This window comes from Scyliorhinus canicula, chromosome 2 (genome assembly GCF_902713615.1).
Source record: "Scyliorhinus canicula chromosome 2, sScyCan1.1, whole genome shotgun sequence".
Lineage (NCBI taxonomy): Eukaryota > Metazoa > Chordata > Chondrichthyes > Carcharhiniformes > Scyliorhinidae > Scyliorhinus > Scyliorhinus canicula.
In genome coordinates, this window is record NC_052147.1 from 265,061,828 (window position 1) to 265,078,956 (window position 17,129).

A 17,129-nucleotide genomic window follows, 5' to 3' on the forward strand; every position below is an offset into this window, starting at 1 on the left:
TTCTGCCCCTCCCCAACCCCCCCCCCTCCCGCAATCATGGCTTTGTTCCTCCCGCCTACTTCCAGCACCTCATCTGTCATCATGGAACCCTCTCTCAGCCCTGGCATTCTATTTTCCATGTTTTAAATTGTGGCAATATCATTCGGCGCAGCTTGCTTTCAAAAGGGACAGACTGCCTTTAAGAACAAAAGGCTGGATTAACTATCTGCTCTGAAAAAAACATCCGCTGAGCACAGGGGCAGCCAGCAGTCTGGCGGATGATCGGCCTGACCGTAAGATCATGCTAATGGTGTGACACCGCATGCTGCCCACCTGCGCTGGGTCCCGGAAATGGGGTACGCCAATTTTTAGCACCAACGTTTCTGCATACTCAGAGCACATCCCTCTACTTGACCTCAGGTTGATTTTTTTTAGCACTTTTGCCGGCATTGACATTTAAAAAAAATAACAGGGATTTGAAGCTGCAAAGTAAAGAATCATCATCGAGGTGCTGTGGTTTTATGCCCGTACTCCTCGGATTGGGAGTATATTACCCATCGGTCTGCTATATTTTCCTACGGCGACTCTTTGTTTTTCCGCCTTTATCTTACTTTAAAAAAAACATGCAGTGAGAAAGTGGCAAGGCCGAATCCAGAGTGCTAAATGTCCACTCTTCCAAAAAGTGTTCTGCTGATCTGCCAATTGCAACATAAATAAAACTCGACAACAAATAACACAAGCACAGACTACAGAAAAGAGCCAAGTGGGACCCGAATGTGGTCATGTTACTTAGATAAACACAGAGACTCCTACATCAATTTTTCAGAAACCAGCAAATCCCATTTACTTGGGGAAAAAAAAATAACATTTTTGATGCCATCTGTAAAGCCTTTTTCAAAAAAGCTGGAGTCACAACAATTCTACACAGCGTTTGATATGTACTTCAGCTCGCAGGGAAGATATGAACCAGATGCCTGGTGCTGTTAGTTTTAAGAAACTCCCTTCTCATTAATCTGGGAATTTGTTTCATAAAATGGATACTGTGAGGCGTTTCTGATCCCACTGCCAGACATCTAGAAACGTGTCATAGCCTTCTCCGCCACCGATCCCCCCCCCCCCCCCCCCCCCCCGGGCCATCTCCCAATTTTCTAGTCCTGCTCTGGACACTTGCCTTGAAATTATGCTGCTGAGTAATGGGTGCGATTTATTTTAAGTGGGTTAATGCCACCACCTGAAACAGCAAAGGGAAGAATTTCAGTGGAATGCCTTGCACATTATCCATGAGCCCAGAGTCTTTTCAAAGCCATCTTGTTGGTGTACGCTTCAGTGAATGACAGCTTCTCGTACTTTGGCCAATAGATCCATTCACTGTGTGCCAGCTGAGACAGGCATTGACAGTGGGTCAATGGGGGAGGGCCATCCCCCATGTTGATGTATTATTTGTCGATGTACTTTGTCGATTATTTTTTTTGCCTACTTTGTACTTGCTGTGTGCGTTCCCGTGGCCATGGAAAAATATTTTTCACTTTACTTCGGTACATGTGACAATGAATCAGTCAATCAATGACACCTGGGCCTGCCTTTGCCCCGACAATGCGATAACTGGCACTGGGTACTGATCAGTGTGTGTATCCAGGATGATCCTCATTCCCTGAGCCCAGGATGCTGAGGTTATTTTTATACCGTCACAAGTTTTGACCTGGCTGAGACCCGTTAACCTCAACACACAACCCAACAATCCAAACTAGACCACATGGAGCTCATTAGCTCTCTGGGCATTCGGCTCTCAATGGAGCTTGTCAAATCATATTGTACCGAGGGCTCTCCAGTTAACTCAGAGAACATTACAGCTGCTCAATCACATGATGGCCTCAAAATAAATGTCAACTTGAGGGCAGCACGGTAGCATAGTGGATAACACAGTTGTTTCACAGCTCCAGGGTCCCAGGTTCAATTCCCGGCTTGGGTCACTGTCTGTGCGGAGTCTGCATGTTCTCCCCGTGTCTGCTTGGGTTTCCTCCGGGTGCTCCGGTTTCCTTCCACAGTCCAAAGATGTGCAGGTTAGGTGGATTGGTCATTTTAAAATGCCCTTAGTGTCCAAAAATGTTAGGTTGGGTTATGGAGATAAAGGGGATAGAGTGGAGGCATTGGGCTGCTCTTTCCAAGGGTCGGTGCAGACTCGATGGGCTGAATGGCCTCCTTCTGCACTGTAAATTCTATGACTTTCTATGACTTGCACAGCCAGGCTGCAGGTTTACTCCGAAACTCTGGAGATATTGGAGCTTTCTAGTGACAGCCACTTTACCGATCATTCATCTTAACCCCAGTTACAGTCAAACTCACCATATGCCTGAAAAGAACATCCATTGAAGAGATTCACCACCTGGCAAGATACCTTAGCATCCCCAATCACCTCTGGGAGGGGGAGGTGCACTGATGGTGACCCCACGATGACTAGAAGATGCTGAACCCCATCAGCCACTCAATCAACAAGAAAAGTACTGAGTTGTCAGTCCGGATGATTTTGATTGGTCACTTTGAGGGAGGGTTGTCAATTGGTGGGTTTATTTGGGGGGTGGTCCTTGAGTGCACTCAGTGCTTGAACGTCACAATAAAATTTGAAGATATATAGTCAACAATCATCCCACAGGTGCAGAAAACTAGAGTTTAGTAGAACAACCTTCCCAAATATATAGACACACAAGTGGGAGAATGGCATGGATTTGACATGGGAGGGCTGGCATGGGAAGAAGGGGCAGGAAGGGGGGTGGGGATATGAAAGGAATGGGATGTGTTTGACTTGGGAGGGATGGGGATAACATAATTATGAACAGATCCACTTAGCAATCCTTCTAATTAAAGAACAAAATCCCGATGTTGGGATGGAAAGTTTGCCAGGAAAAAGGCAGGAATTCCAATCGATCGTATCACATTTACCAAAATGCTTTATTTTGGTGTAATTAAACCCAATTAAAGATGTTTCTGTGAATATGATACTTGAACCACAAGAATGCAGCCTCATTCGTGACTGCTCACAACCTCTGAGGATTGGGTTTCAGTGAGTGTTTCAGTATTGTAAACCACATCCAGGCAAATCAAGCATATAGCTCATCTCCAATTCCATCAATGGGGATAATCTCCGACTGTATTCTCCCACAGGGAATGCTGTGGGTGTAGGAGGGTGAAGGGAATTGTTGAGTTGGACTGTGCCTATTGGGACCTGCAGCTGGTCACTGACAGACCACCAATCAGGTTCTGAAGGGTCAAAAGCTCGTGGGGTCTAACAAATTAACTTTGCGAGCCATGAAATGGAGCCTAAACTGATGCAGTGGGGGTAGTGGCATAGAACCACTTAACACTTGCATTTGCAAATATCTCTCTGCTCCTGTTCAGATAGGTTCCTGGGAAGAGGAGATTATCCTACCAGAAGAGATTGAGTAAGGCGTATATTCACCAGGAGGAGAAGCGACACAGTTGAAACATATAAAATTCTTCAGCGGCCTGACAGCTTGGATGCTGAGAAAATGTTCCCCTCCGGCTGGGGAAATCTGGAACGTGTCAGGGGTCGGCCATTTAGGACTGCAATGTGGAGAAATCCTTTCAATCAGAGGATTGCGAATCTGTGGAAATCTCCAGCCGTGAGGGCGGTGAATGTTCCGTTGTTGAATATGTTCAAGACACGGGCAGCACGGTGGCCAAGTGGTTAGCACAACCGCCTCACGGCGCTGAGGTCCCAGGTTCGATCCCGGCTCTGGGTCACTGTCTGTGTGGAGTTTGCACATTCTCCCCGTGTCTGCGTGGGTTTCGCCCCCACAACCCAAAAATGTGCAGAGTAGGTGGATTGGCCAACACTAAATTGCCCCTTAATTGGAAAAAATAATTGGGTAATCTAAATTTATAAAAAAAAAAAAAAAAAAAAAGAATATGTTCAAGACCAGAGGTCGATGGAGTTTTGGAACAGTAGTGCAGGGAGGTGGGGTTGAGGCAGAATCTTACTGAATGATGAAGTACATTCGAAGGACAACATGTCCTACTCATATTTTTCATGCTATTTTTTAGTGCGAACCATTATCCAATGTGTTTGCTAAACGATTTAACACATCCACTAAATTAGAGGAATTTCAGAGAAATGCATTTTCTTTTTTTTAAATAAATTTAGAGTACCCTATTCATTTTTTCCAATTAAGGGGCAATTTAGTGTGGCCAATCCACCTACCCTGCACATCTTTGGGGTTGTGGGGGTGAAACCCACGCAAACACGGGCAGAATGTGCAAACTCCACACGGACAGTGACCCAGAGCCGGGATTGAACCTGGGACCTTGGCACCGTGAGACAGCAGGACTAACCACTATACTGCCCCAAGAAATGCATTTTCAAGCAGGGATCCCATTGTCACTATCAGCACCAGCGGGTTTAATTTTACATAGGGTCCCATTTGCTTGTATTTTAACGTGCTTTTTGTGGATGAAACCAAAGGAATCATTCTTGAAACACTGCACAGTAATCAATCTTCGCTTGTGATCATGGCCCTCTCAATCTCCTGCTGTTTGCAATTGGAAAATAAACTACCCACATTGGTAATTTATATTACAGAGGCAAAACAAAACCAGGCTATATTTAAAATGCTATACCCAAATAAAAAGCAACTTCAATAATGTATTTTAAGTACTGCTCCTTCATTAATCACCCTCAAATTGCTGCTGTAGCGACATGGAGAATTGTAAACAACATTCAGCAGCATTACTCCTTATGGATCAACTGGTACCTCGATGGTAATAATAAAACATCCAATCAGAGTGAAGTGAGATCGAGACATCCATTCAGTCCTGGGTCCCTGGTTATAAGAATTACAGTCAAGATTCAATCTGCTAAATAAATATTTACGCTACAGCATTTTGCCAAGTTTTATTTTGTTCCCCGATAACTCCTAAAAATAAAGGGTGGGATTCTCTGATCCTGAGACTAAGTGTTGACGCCGTCGTAAACGCCGTCGCGTTTTACGATGGTGTCAACAGGCCCCCTAGGATCAGCGATCCTGCGCCGCACAGGGGGCCAGCACAGCACTGGACCACTTTACGCAGCTCCAGCTGCCGATACCGGCGTCAAGCGGGCGCCGCGGGTCTGCGCATGCGCGCTGCGGCCGACTCGAATTCGCACAGGCGTGTTACGACCGGCGCCAACCCGTGCATGCGCACGAGTTGCCTTCTCCACACCGGCCCCGGCGCAACATGGCAGAGAGCTGCAGGGGCCTGGCGCGGAGTAAAATAGGCCCCCACCAGGAGAAGCCGACCCGCCGATCGGTAGGCCCCGATCGCGGGCCAGGTCACGGTGGAGGCCCCCCTCGGGGCCAGATCCCTACTCGCCCCCCCCCCAACAGGCCGCCCCCCCGCAGGATGAACGGCGAGGTCCCGCCAGGTAGGACCACACGTGAACGGTGCCGCGGGACTCGGCCTATCTTGGCGGTCACTTGGCCCAATGTGCGCGGAGAATGGCCGGGGGGCGGCGCTGCACTGACTGCGCCGGCACCAATAGCGCCGATTCTCTGGTCGCCGGAGAATCGCCGGGGGGCGGCGTTGGAGCGGGGTTGCGTGAATCATGCCCCCCCCCCCCCAGCGATTCTCCGCCAGGGCCCGGGGTCGGAGAATCCTGCCCGAAGACTTTAAAAAACAAATGTGGATTCCAAGTGCATTTTCTGTTGCATATATCACGTACTTGTGCATGTTTTTTCAGTTTTCCGTTTCTCACTTGTCAGTTTTATCCTCACCGTCACCTTTTGTCCACCATTCATTATGATCGTAGCTGGTCACTGAATATTTTTAAGGCAAAGGTAGATAGTTTCTTGTTGAGCAAGGGAATCAAAGGTTATCGGAATAAATGAGAATATGGAATTCAAACCACAAACAGATCTGCCGTGATCTTATTGAATGGCAGAGCAGGCTCGAAGGGCAAAATAACCGGCTTCTGCTCCCGTTTAGTGTGTTCGTAAGTCAGGATGGTGTACAATTTGGGAGGGCAACTTGCCGTTCTTGTCCTTCTAGCTGATTGGGGTCCAGAGTTTGGAAGGTGCTGTCAAACAAGGTGTGACGAGTTAGTTGCAGTGCATCTTGCACACTGCTACCACTGTGTGTTGGTGCTGGGAAGGAGTGAACATTTAAGGTGATTGGTGGGCTGCTTTGTCCTGGGTGGTGTTCAGCTTCTTGAGTGATGTTGGAGCTGCACTCATCCAGGAAAGTGGGCAATATTCCATCACACTTGTGCCTTTGAGTGGCACAGTGGTTAGTTCTGCTGCCGCACAGCTCCAGGGACCTGGGATCAATTCCGGCCTCGGGTGACTATCTGTCTGGAGTTTGCACTTTCTCCCAGTGTCTGCGTGGGTTTCCTCCGGGTGCTCCAGTTTCCTCCCACAGTCCAAAGATGTGCAGGTTAGGTGGATTGGCCATGATAAATTGCCCCTTAGTTTCCAAAAGGTTAGGTGAGGTTACAGGGATAGGGTAGAGGCATGGAATTCAGTAGGGTGCTCTTTGCAAGGGTCGGTGCAGACCCGATGGGCCAAATGGCCTCCTTCTGCATTGTAGGGATTCTATGATTTGATGGTGGACGGGCTTTGAGGAGTCAGAGATGAGTTATTCGCCGTAGGGTTGTCAACCTCTGAAATACTGGTGCTCATTTTTCTAAATTGAGGGCAAAATATCCATTTTGGTGGAAACTGGAAGGCACAAAAAGCATGTTTGGACTTTGAGTATAATTCAGGACCTGGCAGAGAAGATTAAATAAAGAGAGGAAAAAAAATCACAAATTCTAATGGCTTACAATTTCTATAAAACACATGGCGACCGAGACGTTCATTCAAGATCCACAAGAAGAATTGGCAAGTGAAGAATATTATGCAATATTTATTTACATGTAACATATTTTGGCTAGAGCCAGAAGGGAATACTGCTTTACAAAAGCTATCCTGCTGAATTCAAACTAACAAGTTACATGATAGTTATCATCTGGGAGATTCTGTAACTAGCCTAAAATGTGTTCATTTCCACATGCTACTTCGGGAACTTAGATGGGCAGCAAGTTTCTAGCACTTATTTTCATTGATAACTCACAAAAACACCTCATTGTAGTTGGATCTTTTGGGATATGTAATAGGGATGTTACTACACTTGATCTTATGAAGTTCAATGAGTAACCGAATTGTATTTGTTCTCTGGAAAGTAATTGAAGGACAGAACTGTGCACATTCCTTTTGAAGTTTTGAGGGGACCAAACTGCACTTAATCCCATGGAACCCTTGGAAAAACCAACTATTACTGGTTATATTAAGTAACTCACAGAAACTCGCTTTGCTTCACCTTCCTTAATGTTCAAAGTATAGGATTATCTTACTGTATTTCCTCCTTTGCAATTCAGAAAAAAAAAGAGTAATCTGTAGCTAATTTTGCAATGTAGCAAACTACATTTTGTTCCTTCAAAGAGCAGTGATAATTGTATTTTCCATGGAACATATACTATAACTGTTCTAAAACATTAGGATAAAAAAAACACTTGGCCTGTAAATGAAAATGTGTCAATCCTTCTATCTTTCCATCACGATCCTTCTGCCTTAAGGAACCATTCCTCATTCAGCTTACCTGAAACACTGTAACATCTCTGCTACCATAACAGCTAACTCTGCTATGATTCTTGGCTTTCCAATGTAAATGAAAGTCTATACCTTTTCCACTTGCTTCTTAGCCTTGAAAAGTTCAAGAAAGAAGTGCATCTTCCAGTCGGAGACAAATACAGCACCAATTAGTTTTCCCTCGAATGTGTCAAAAGGATAATAAAATAATTGGCCATACTTATCCAGCCTCTTCCAAGACATCACTCAGATGTCCCCAGATAGTCCCTGCAGATCTTGCCCTTGCTCTGGGTTAAGATACCTTTGACCTCTAACCATCCGATAATAAATTACATCTCTAGTTGAATAATATCCCAACAAAGCTCTCCACTGACCTGCCCCTATGGAAACATGCCATTATCCAACATAAAGCAGACACCAGCAGCATGCAAATGTTTAACATGGAATGACAAGAGCCACTTTTTAATGTGAACGATTTGATCAGGTAAGTGGTCAGATCGATATTAAATAAAAACTTTCAAATTACAATGATACAAGGCAATGATGGACCATACAAACAGAAGAGATGCTCCAGGTCCCCCAAAAAAGTAAGTGACCTTTCTGACTCATTTACGATTTTACATGATCAAGTGGAACTATCCCCAACCTCCACCCCACCAACCCTCGAAGGGGTACTTTGCGTGTAAAACGGAAATGAGAAGCAGAGGTGTGGATACGTACAATAGCGTTGGTCCATGTAGCCATTTCGGGGATCCACTGACAAACAGACTGCCCGGTAGGGAGTTTGCGGCTCGGTTAAATGTGGCAGTGAGCTCTTGACTTTTGAGGAAGAGCTTGAGTCTTCACTGGAGCTGCACGGCTCTTCCGTTATCTTGCAATAGGACTGCCCTGTCCCGTGTGGCCGCATTGAAATTGCATTCCTGCGCTCTCTTACATAGTCAGGCCAGGGGCTTTCGATGTCTGTGTGGAGGAAGGAGAAACAACAGAACTTTTACCTGTTATTAATGCATATATATAAAATCTTAAATAATGTCCCCTTTCCCCCCATGTCCTCATATTATTATTACAGATTCATCTTTTATCGTTTTAAAATTAATCTCAATATTTTTCCCACACCCTTTCCCTCCTGGAATGTTTGAAGTATACACACACTCATGGTTTTAAACATTATGCTTGCAATGTTATTAAAATTGGACAGGTTCACAACATAATTTTAGCATTATGAATTAGAAGCGTAACATTCTGCAATAATGTTCACAACTGATAGATGTGTTAAGGCAATTACAATGAAGATTATTCTCCTCACTGTTGACCATTCACAATTGATTAAGTTTAATAATCTCTCTTTGCATTGCAAGAATACGAGAAGTGAAGATCAGAGCGATTATTTGAATTTCTCCAAATAGAGTTTGTAATTGTCCCCACAAGCACAATCATTCATTGATCAATATAATTAAGCTAAAAAATGAATTTAAAACAAATTTTGTGCATCTGTAATTGCGTGTGCCTGTCCATCAGAGTTCCGAATCAGAAACCTGTCCAACAGAAATCCAGGATCAGAAACCTTTCCATCAGAAATCCCGAATCAGAAACCTGTTCCACAGAAATCCTAGATCAGAAACCTGTCCAACAGAAATCTCAGATCAGAAACCGGTCAATGAGAAATCCCGTATGAGAAACCTATCCAATAGAAATCTCGGATCAGAAACCTGTCCAGCAGAAACCTCGGATCAGAAACCTGTCCACCAGGAATCCCAGATCAGAAAGCTCTCCAATAGAAATCCCGGATCAAAAACCTGTCCAGCAGAAACCCCAGATCAGATACCTGTCCAACGGGAATCCTGGAACCGAAACCTGTCCAACAGGAATCCCGGATCAGACACCTGTCCAACAGAAATCCCGGATCAGAAACCTGTCCAATAGTAATCCCAGTTCAGAAACCTGTCCAACAGAAATCCCTGATCAGAAATCTGTCCAACAGGAATCCTGGATCAGAAACCTGTCCAACAGGAATCCCGGATCAGAAACCTGTCAAACAGAAATCCCGGATCAGGAACCTGTCCAACAGAAATCCCGGATCACAAACCGGTCCAACAGAAATCTCGGATCAGAAACCAGACCAACAGGAATCCCGGATCACAAACCTGTCCAACAGAAATCCCAGATCAGATACCTGTCCGACAGAAATCCCGGATCAGAAACCTGTACGGCAGAAATCCCAAATCAGAAACCTGTCCAACAGGAATGCCGGATCAGAATCTTGTCCAACAGAAATCCCGGATCAGAAATCTGTCCAACAGAAATCCCGAATCAGCAACCTGTCCAACAGAAATCCCGGATCAGAATCTTGTCCAACAGAAATCCCGGATCTGAAATCTGTCCAACAGAAATCCCGAATCAGAAACCTGTCCAACAGAAATCCCGGACCAGAATCCTGTCAAACAGAAATCCTGGATCACAAACCTGTCCAACAGAAATACCGGGTTCAAATCTGTACAACAGAAATCCCGGATCAGAAACCTGTCCAACAGAAATCCCGGGTTACAAACCTGTCCAATAAAAATCCCAGATCAAAAACCTGTCCAGCAGAAACCCCAGATCAGAAACCTGTACAACAGGAATCCCGGATCAGAAACCTGTCCAGCAGAAACCCCAGATCAGAAACCTGTACAACAGGAATCCCGGATCAGAAACCTGTCCAACAGAAATCCCGGATCAGACACCTATCCAATAGAAATCCCGGATCAAAAACCTGTCCAGCAGAAACCCCAGATCAGAAAACTGTCCAACAGGAATCCCGGATCAGAAACCTGTCCAACAGAAATCCCGGATCAAAAACCTGTCCAGCAGAAACCCCAGATCAGAAACCTGTCCAACAGGAATCCCGGATCAGAAACCTGTCCAACAGAAATCCCGGATCAGAAACCTGTCCAAAAGAAAACCCGGATCAGAAACCTGTCCAGCAGGAATCCCGGATCAGACACCTGTCCAACAGAAATCCCGGATCACAAACCGGTCCAACAGAAATCTCGGATCAGAAACCAGACCAACAGGAATCCCGGATCACAAACCTGTCCAACAGAAATCCCAGATCAGAAACCTGTCCAAAAGAAATCCCGGATCAGAAACCTGTACGGCAGAAATCCCAAATCAGAAACCTGTCCAACAGGAATGCCGGATCAGAATCTTGTCCAACAGAAATCCCGGATCAGAAATCTGTCCAACAGAAATCCCGAATCAGCAACCTGTCCAACAGAAATCCCGGATCAGAATCTTTTCCAACAGAAATCCCGGATCTGAAATCTGTCCAACAGAAATCCCGAATCAGAAACCTGTCCAACAGAAATCCCGGACCAGAATCCTGTCAAACAGAAATCCTGGATCACAAACCTGTCCAACAGAAATACCGGGTTCAAATCTGTACAACAGAAATCCCGGATCAGAAACCTGTCCAACAGAAATCCCGGGTTACAAACCTGTCCAATAAAAATCCCAGATCAAAAACCTGTCCAGCAGAAACCCCAGATCAGAAACCTGTACAACAGGAATCCCGGATCAGAAACCTGTCCAGCAGAAACCCCAGATCAGAAACCTGTACAACAGGAATCCCGGATCAGAAACCTGTCCAACAGAAATCCCGGATCATACACCTGTCCAATAGAAATCCCGGATCAAAAACCTGTCCAGCAGAAACCCCAGATCAGAAACCTGTCCAACAGGAATCCCGAATCAGAAACCTGTCCAACAGAAATCCCGGATCAAAAACCTGTCCAGCAGAAACCCCAGATCAGAAACCTGTCCAACAGGAATCCCGGATCAGAAACCTGTCCAACAGAAATCCCGGATCAGACACCTGTCCAACAGAAATCCCGGATCAGAAACCTGTCCAAAAGAAATCCCGGATCAGAAACCTGTCCAACAGGAATCCCGGATCAGACACCTGTCCAACAGAAATCCCGGATCAGAAACCTGTCCAATAGTAATCCCAGTTCAGAAACCTGCCCAACAGAAATCCCGGATCAGAAATCTGTCCAACAGGAATCCTGGATCAGAAACCTGTCCAACAGGAATCCCGGATCAGAAACCTGTCCAACAGAAATCCTGGATCAGAAACCTGTCCAACAGAAATCCCGGATCAGAAACCTGTTCAACAGAAATCCCGGGTTACAAACCTGTCCAATCGAAATCCCGGATCAAAAACCTGTCCAGCAGAAACCCCAGATCAGAAACCTGTCCAACAGGAATCCCGGATCAGAAACCTGTCCAACAGAAATCCCGGATCAGAAACCTGTCCAACAGGAATCCCGGATCAGAAACCTGTCGAACAGAAATCCCGGACCAAAAAACCTGTCCAACAGAAATCCCGGATCAGAAACCTGTCCAACAGGAATCCCGGATCAGAAACCTGTCCAACAGAAATCCCTGATCAGAAACCTGTCCAACAGGAATCCCAGATCAGAAACCTGTCCAATAGAGATCCCGGATCAGAAATCTGTCCAACAGAAATCCCAAATCAGCAACCTGTCCAACAGAAATCCCGGATCAGAATCTTGTCCAACAGAAATACCGGATCAGAAACCTGTCCAACAGAAATCCCGGACCAGAATCCTGTCAAACAGAAATCCCGGATCACAAACCTGTCCAACAGAAATACCGGGTTCAAATCTGTACAACAGAAATCCCTGATCAGAAACCTGTCCAACAGAAATCCCGGGTTACAAACCTGTCCAATAAAAATCCCGGATCAAAAACCTGTCCAGCAGAAACCCCAGATCAGAAACCTGTCCAACAGGAATCCCGGATCAGAAACCTGTCCAACAGAAATCACGGATCATACACCTGTCCAATAGAAATCCCGGATCAAAAACCTGTCCAGCAGAAACCCCAGATCAGAAACCTGTCCAACAGGAATCCCGGATCAGAAACCTGTCCAACAGGAATCCCGGATCAGAAACCTGTCCAACAGGAATCCCGGATCAGAAACCTGTCCAACAGAAATCCCGGATCAAAAACCTGTCCAGCAGAAACCCCAGATCAGAAACCTGTCCAAAAGGAATCCCGGTTCAGAAACCTGTCCAAAAGAAATCCCGGATCAGAAACCTGCCCAACAGAAATCCCGGATCAGAAATTTGTCCAACAGGAATCCTGGATCAGAAACCTGTCCAACAGGAATCCCGGATCAGAAACCTGTCCAACAGAAATCCCGGATCAGAAACCTGTTCAACAGAAATCCCGGGTTACAAACCTGTCCAATAGAAATCCCGGATCAGAAATATGTCCAACAGGAATCCTGGATCAGAAACCTGTCCAACAGGAATCCCGGATCAGACACCTGTCCAACAGAAATCCCGGATCAGAAACCTGTCCAAAGAAATCCCGGATCAGAAACCTGTCCAACAGGAATCCCGGATCAGACACCTGTCCAACAGAAATCCCGGATCAGAAACCTGTCCAATAGTAATCCCAGTTCAGAAACCTGCCCAACAGAAATCCCGGATCAGACACCTGTCCAACAGAAATCCCGGATCAGAAACCTGTCCAACAGGACTCCCGGACCAAAAAACCTGTCCAACAGAAATCCCGGATCAGAAACCTGCCCAACAGGAATCCCGGATCAGAAACCTGTCCAACAGAAATCCCGGATCAGAAACCTGTCCAACAGGAATCCCGGATCAGAAACCTGTCCAACAGAAATCCCGGATCAGAAATATGTCCAACAGGAATCCTGGATCAGAAACCTGTCCAACAGGAATCCCGGATCAGACACCTGTCCAACAGAAATCCCGGATCAGAAACCTGTCCAAAGAAATCCCGGATCAGAAACCTGTCCAACAGGAATCCCGGATCAGACACCTGTCCAACAGAAATCCCGGATCAGAAACCTGTCCAATAGTAATCCCAGTTCAGAAACCTGTCCAACAGAAATCCCGGATCAGAAATCTGTCCAACAGGAATCCTGGATCAGAAACCTGTCCAACAGGAATCCCGGATCAGAAACCTGTCCAACAGAAATCCTGGATCAGAAACCTGTCCAACAGAAATCCCGGATCAGAAACCTGTTCAACAGAAATCTCGGGTTACAAACCTGTCCAATCGAAATCCCGGATCAAAAACCTGTCCAGCAGAAACCCCAGATCAGAAACCTGTCCAACAGGAATCCTTGGTCAGAAACCTGTCCAACAGAAATCCCGGATCAGAAACCTGTCCAACAGGAATCCCGGATCAGAAACCTGTCGAACAGAAATCCCGGACCAAAAAACCTGTCCAACAGAAATCCCGGATCAGAAACCTGTCCAACAGGAATCCCGGATCAGAAACCTGTCCAACAGAAATCCCTGATCAGAAACCTGTCCAACAGGAATCCCGGATCAGAAACCTGTCCAATAGAGATCCCGGATCAGAAATCTGTCCAACAGAAATCCCAAATCAGCAACCTGTCCAACAGAAATCCCGGATCAGAATCTTGTCCAACAGAAATACCGGATCAGAAACCTGTCCAACAGAAATCCCGGACCAGAATCCTGTCAAACAGAAATCCCGGATCACAAACCTGTCCAACAGAAATACCGGGTTCAAATCTGTACAACAGAAATCCCTGATCAGAAACCTGTCCAACAGAAATCCCGGGTTACAAACCTGTCCAATAAAAATCCCGGATCAAAAACCTGTCCAGCAGAAACCCCAGATCAGAAACCTGTCCAACAGGAATCCCGGATCAGAAACCTGTCCAACATAAATCACGGATCATACACCTGTCCAATAGAAATCCCGGATCAAAAACCTGTCCAACAGGAATCCCGGATCAGAAACCTGTCCAACAGAAATCCCGGATCAGAAACCTGTCCAACAGGAATCCCGGATCAGAAACCTGTCCAACAGGAATCCCGGATCAGAAACCTGTCCAACAGAAATCCCGGATCAAAAACCTGTCCAGCAGAAACCCCAGATCAGAAACCTGTCCAACAGGAATCCCGGTTCAGAAACCTGTCCAAAAGAAATCCCGGATCAGAAACCTGCCCAACAGAAATCCCGGATCAGAAATTTGTCCAACAGGAATCCTGGATCAGAAACCTGTCCAACAGGAATCCCGGATCAGAAACCTGTCCAACAGAAATCCCGGATCAGAAACCTGTTCAACAGAAATCCCGGGTTACAAACATGTCCAATAGAAATCCCGGATCAGAAACCTGTCCAACAGGAATCCCGGAGCAGAAACCTGTCCAACAGAAATCCCGGATCAGACACCTGTCCAACAGAAATCCCGGATCAGAAACCTGTCCAACAGGAATCCCGGATCAGAAACCTGTCCAACAGAAATCCCGGATCAGAAATATGTCCAACAGGAATCCTGGATCAGAAACCTGTCCAACAGGAATCCCGGATCAGACACCTGTCCAACAGAAATCCCGGATCAGAAACCTGTCCAAAGAAATCCCGGATCAGAAACCTGTCCAACAGGAATCCCGGATCAGACACCTGTCCAACAGAAATCCCGGATCAGAAACCTGTCCAATAGTAATCCCAGTTCAGAAACCTGCCCAACAGAAATCCCGGATCAGAAATCTGTCCAACAGGAATCCTGGATCAGAAACCTGTCCAACAGGAATCCCGGATCAGAAACCTGTCCAACAGAAATCCTGGATCAGAAACCTGTCCAACAGAAATCCCGGATCAGAAACCTGTTCAACAGAAATCCCGGGTTACAAACCTGTCCAATCGAAATCCCGGATCAAAAACCTGTCCAGCAGAAACCCCAGATCAGAAACCTGTCCAACAGGAATCCTGGATCAGAAGCCTGTCCAACAGAAATCCCGGATCAGAAACCTGTCCAACAGGAATCCCGGATCAGAAACCTGTCGAACAGAAATCCCGGACCAAAAAACCTGTCCAACAGAAATCCCGGATCAGAAACCTGTCCAACAGGAATCCCGGATCAGAAACCTGTCCAACAGAAATCCCTGATCAGAAACCTGTCCAACAGGAATCCCGGATCAGAAACCTGTCCAATAGAGATCCCGGATCAGAAATCTGTCCAACAGAAATCCCAAATCAGCAACCTGTCCAACAGAAATCCCGGATCAGAATCTTGTCCAACAGAAATACCGGATCAGAAACCTGTCCAACAGAAATCCCGGACCAGAATCCTGTCAAACAGAAATCCCGGATCACAAACCTGTCCAACAGAAATACCGGGTTCAAATCTGAACAACAGAAATCCCTGATCAGAAACCTGTCCAACAGAAATCCCGGGTTACAAACCTGTCCAATAAAAATCCCGGATCAAAAACCTGTCCAGCAGAAACCCCAGATCAGAAACCTGTCCAACAGGAATCCCGGATCAGAAACCTGTCCAACATAAATCACGGATCATACACCTGTCCAATAGAAATCCCGGATCAAAAACCTGTCCAGCAGAAACCCCAGATCAGAAACCTGTCCAACAGGAATCCCGGATCAGAAACCTGTCCAACAGGAATCCCGGATCAGAAACCTGTCCAACAGGAATCCCGGATCAGAAACCTGTCCAACAGAAATCCCGGATCAAAAACCTGTCCAGCAGAAACCCCAGATCAGAAACCTGTCCAACAGGAATCCCGGTTCAGAAACCTGTCCAAAAGAAATCCCGGATCAGAAACCTGCCCAACAGAAATCCCGGATCAGAAATTTGTCCAACAGGAATCCTGGATCAGAAACCTGTCCAACAGGAATCCCGGATCAGAAACCTGTCCAACAGAAATCCCGGATCAGAAACCTGTTCAACAGAAATCCCGGGTTACAAACATGTCCAATAGAAATCCCGGATCAGAAACCTGTCCAACAGGAATCCCGGATCAGAAACCTGTCCAACAGAAATCCCGGATCAGACACCTGTCCAACAGAAATCCCGGATCAGAAACCTGTCCAACAGGACTCCCGGACCAAAAAACCTGTCCAACAGAAATCCCGGATCAGAAACCTGCCCAACAGGAATCCCGGATCAGAAATCTGTCCAACAGAAATCCCGGATCAGAAACCTGTCCAACAGGAATCCCGGATCAGAAACCTGTCCAACAGAAATCCCGGATCAGAAATATGTCCAACAGGAATCCTGGATCAGAAACCTGTCCAACAGGAATCCCGGATCAGACACCTGTCCAACAGAAATCCCGGATCAGAAACCTGCCTAACAGAAATCCCGGATCAGAAACTTGTCCAACAGAAATCCTGGATCAGAAACCTGTCCAACAGAAATCCCGGATCAGAAACCTGTCCAACAGAAATCCCGGATCAGAAACCTGACCAACAGGAATCATGGACCAGAATCCTGTCCAACAGAATTCCCGAATCAGAAACCGGTCCAACAGAAATCCTGGATCAGAAACCTGTCCAACAGAAATCCCGGATCAGAAACCTGTCCAACAGGAATCCCGAATCAGAAACCTGTCCAACATAAATCCCAGATCAGAAACCTGTCCAACAGGAATCCCGAATCAGAAACCTGTCCAACATAAATCCCGGATCAGAAACCTGTCCAACAAGAATCCCGGATCAGAA

At 46.2% G+C, this 17,129-nt stretch overlaps 1 protein-coding gene across 5 annotated transcripts in view; it reads right to left on the minus strand.

Annotated features, from left to right (window-relative positions):
- Positions 1-17,129, minus strand: part of gli2a (GLI family zinc finger 2a) — a 488,975-nt gene that overhangs the window by 220,905 nt on the left and 250,941 nt on the right. For all 5 annotated transcript variants that reach the window (XM_038790037.1, XM_038790038.1, XM_038790039.1 and 2 more), the window contains one exon: positions 8,316-8,555. In XM_038790037.1, the coding sequence (XP_038645965.1) occupies positions 8,316-8,555 (240 nt within the window). The remainder of the gene's footprint in view (positions 1-8,315; positions 8,556-17,129) is intronic.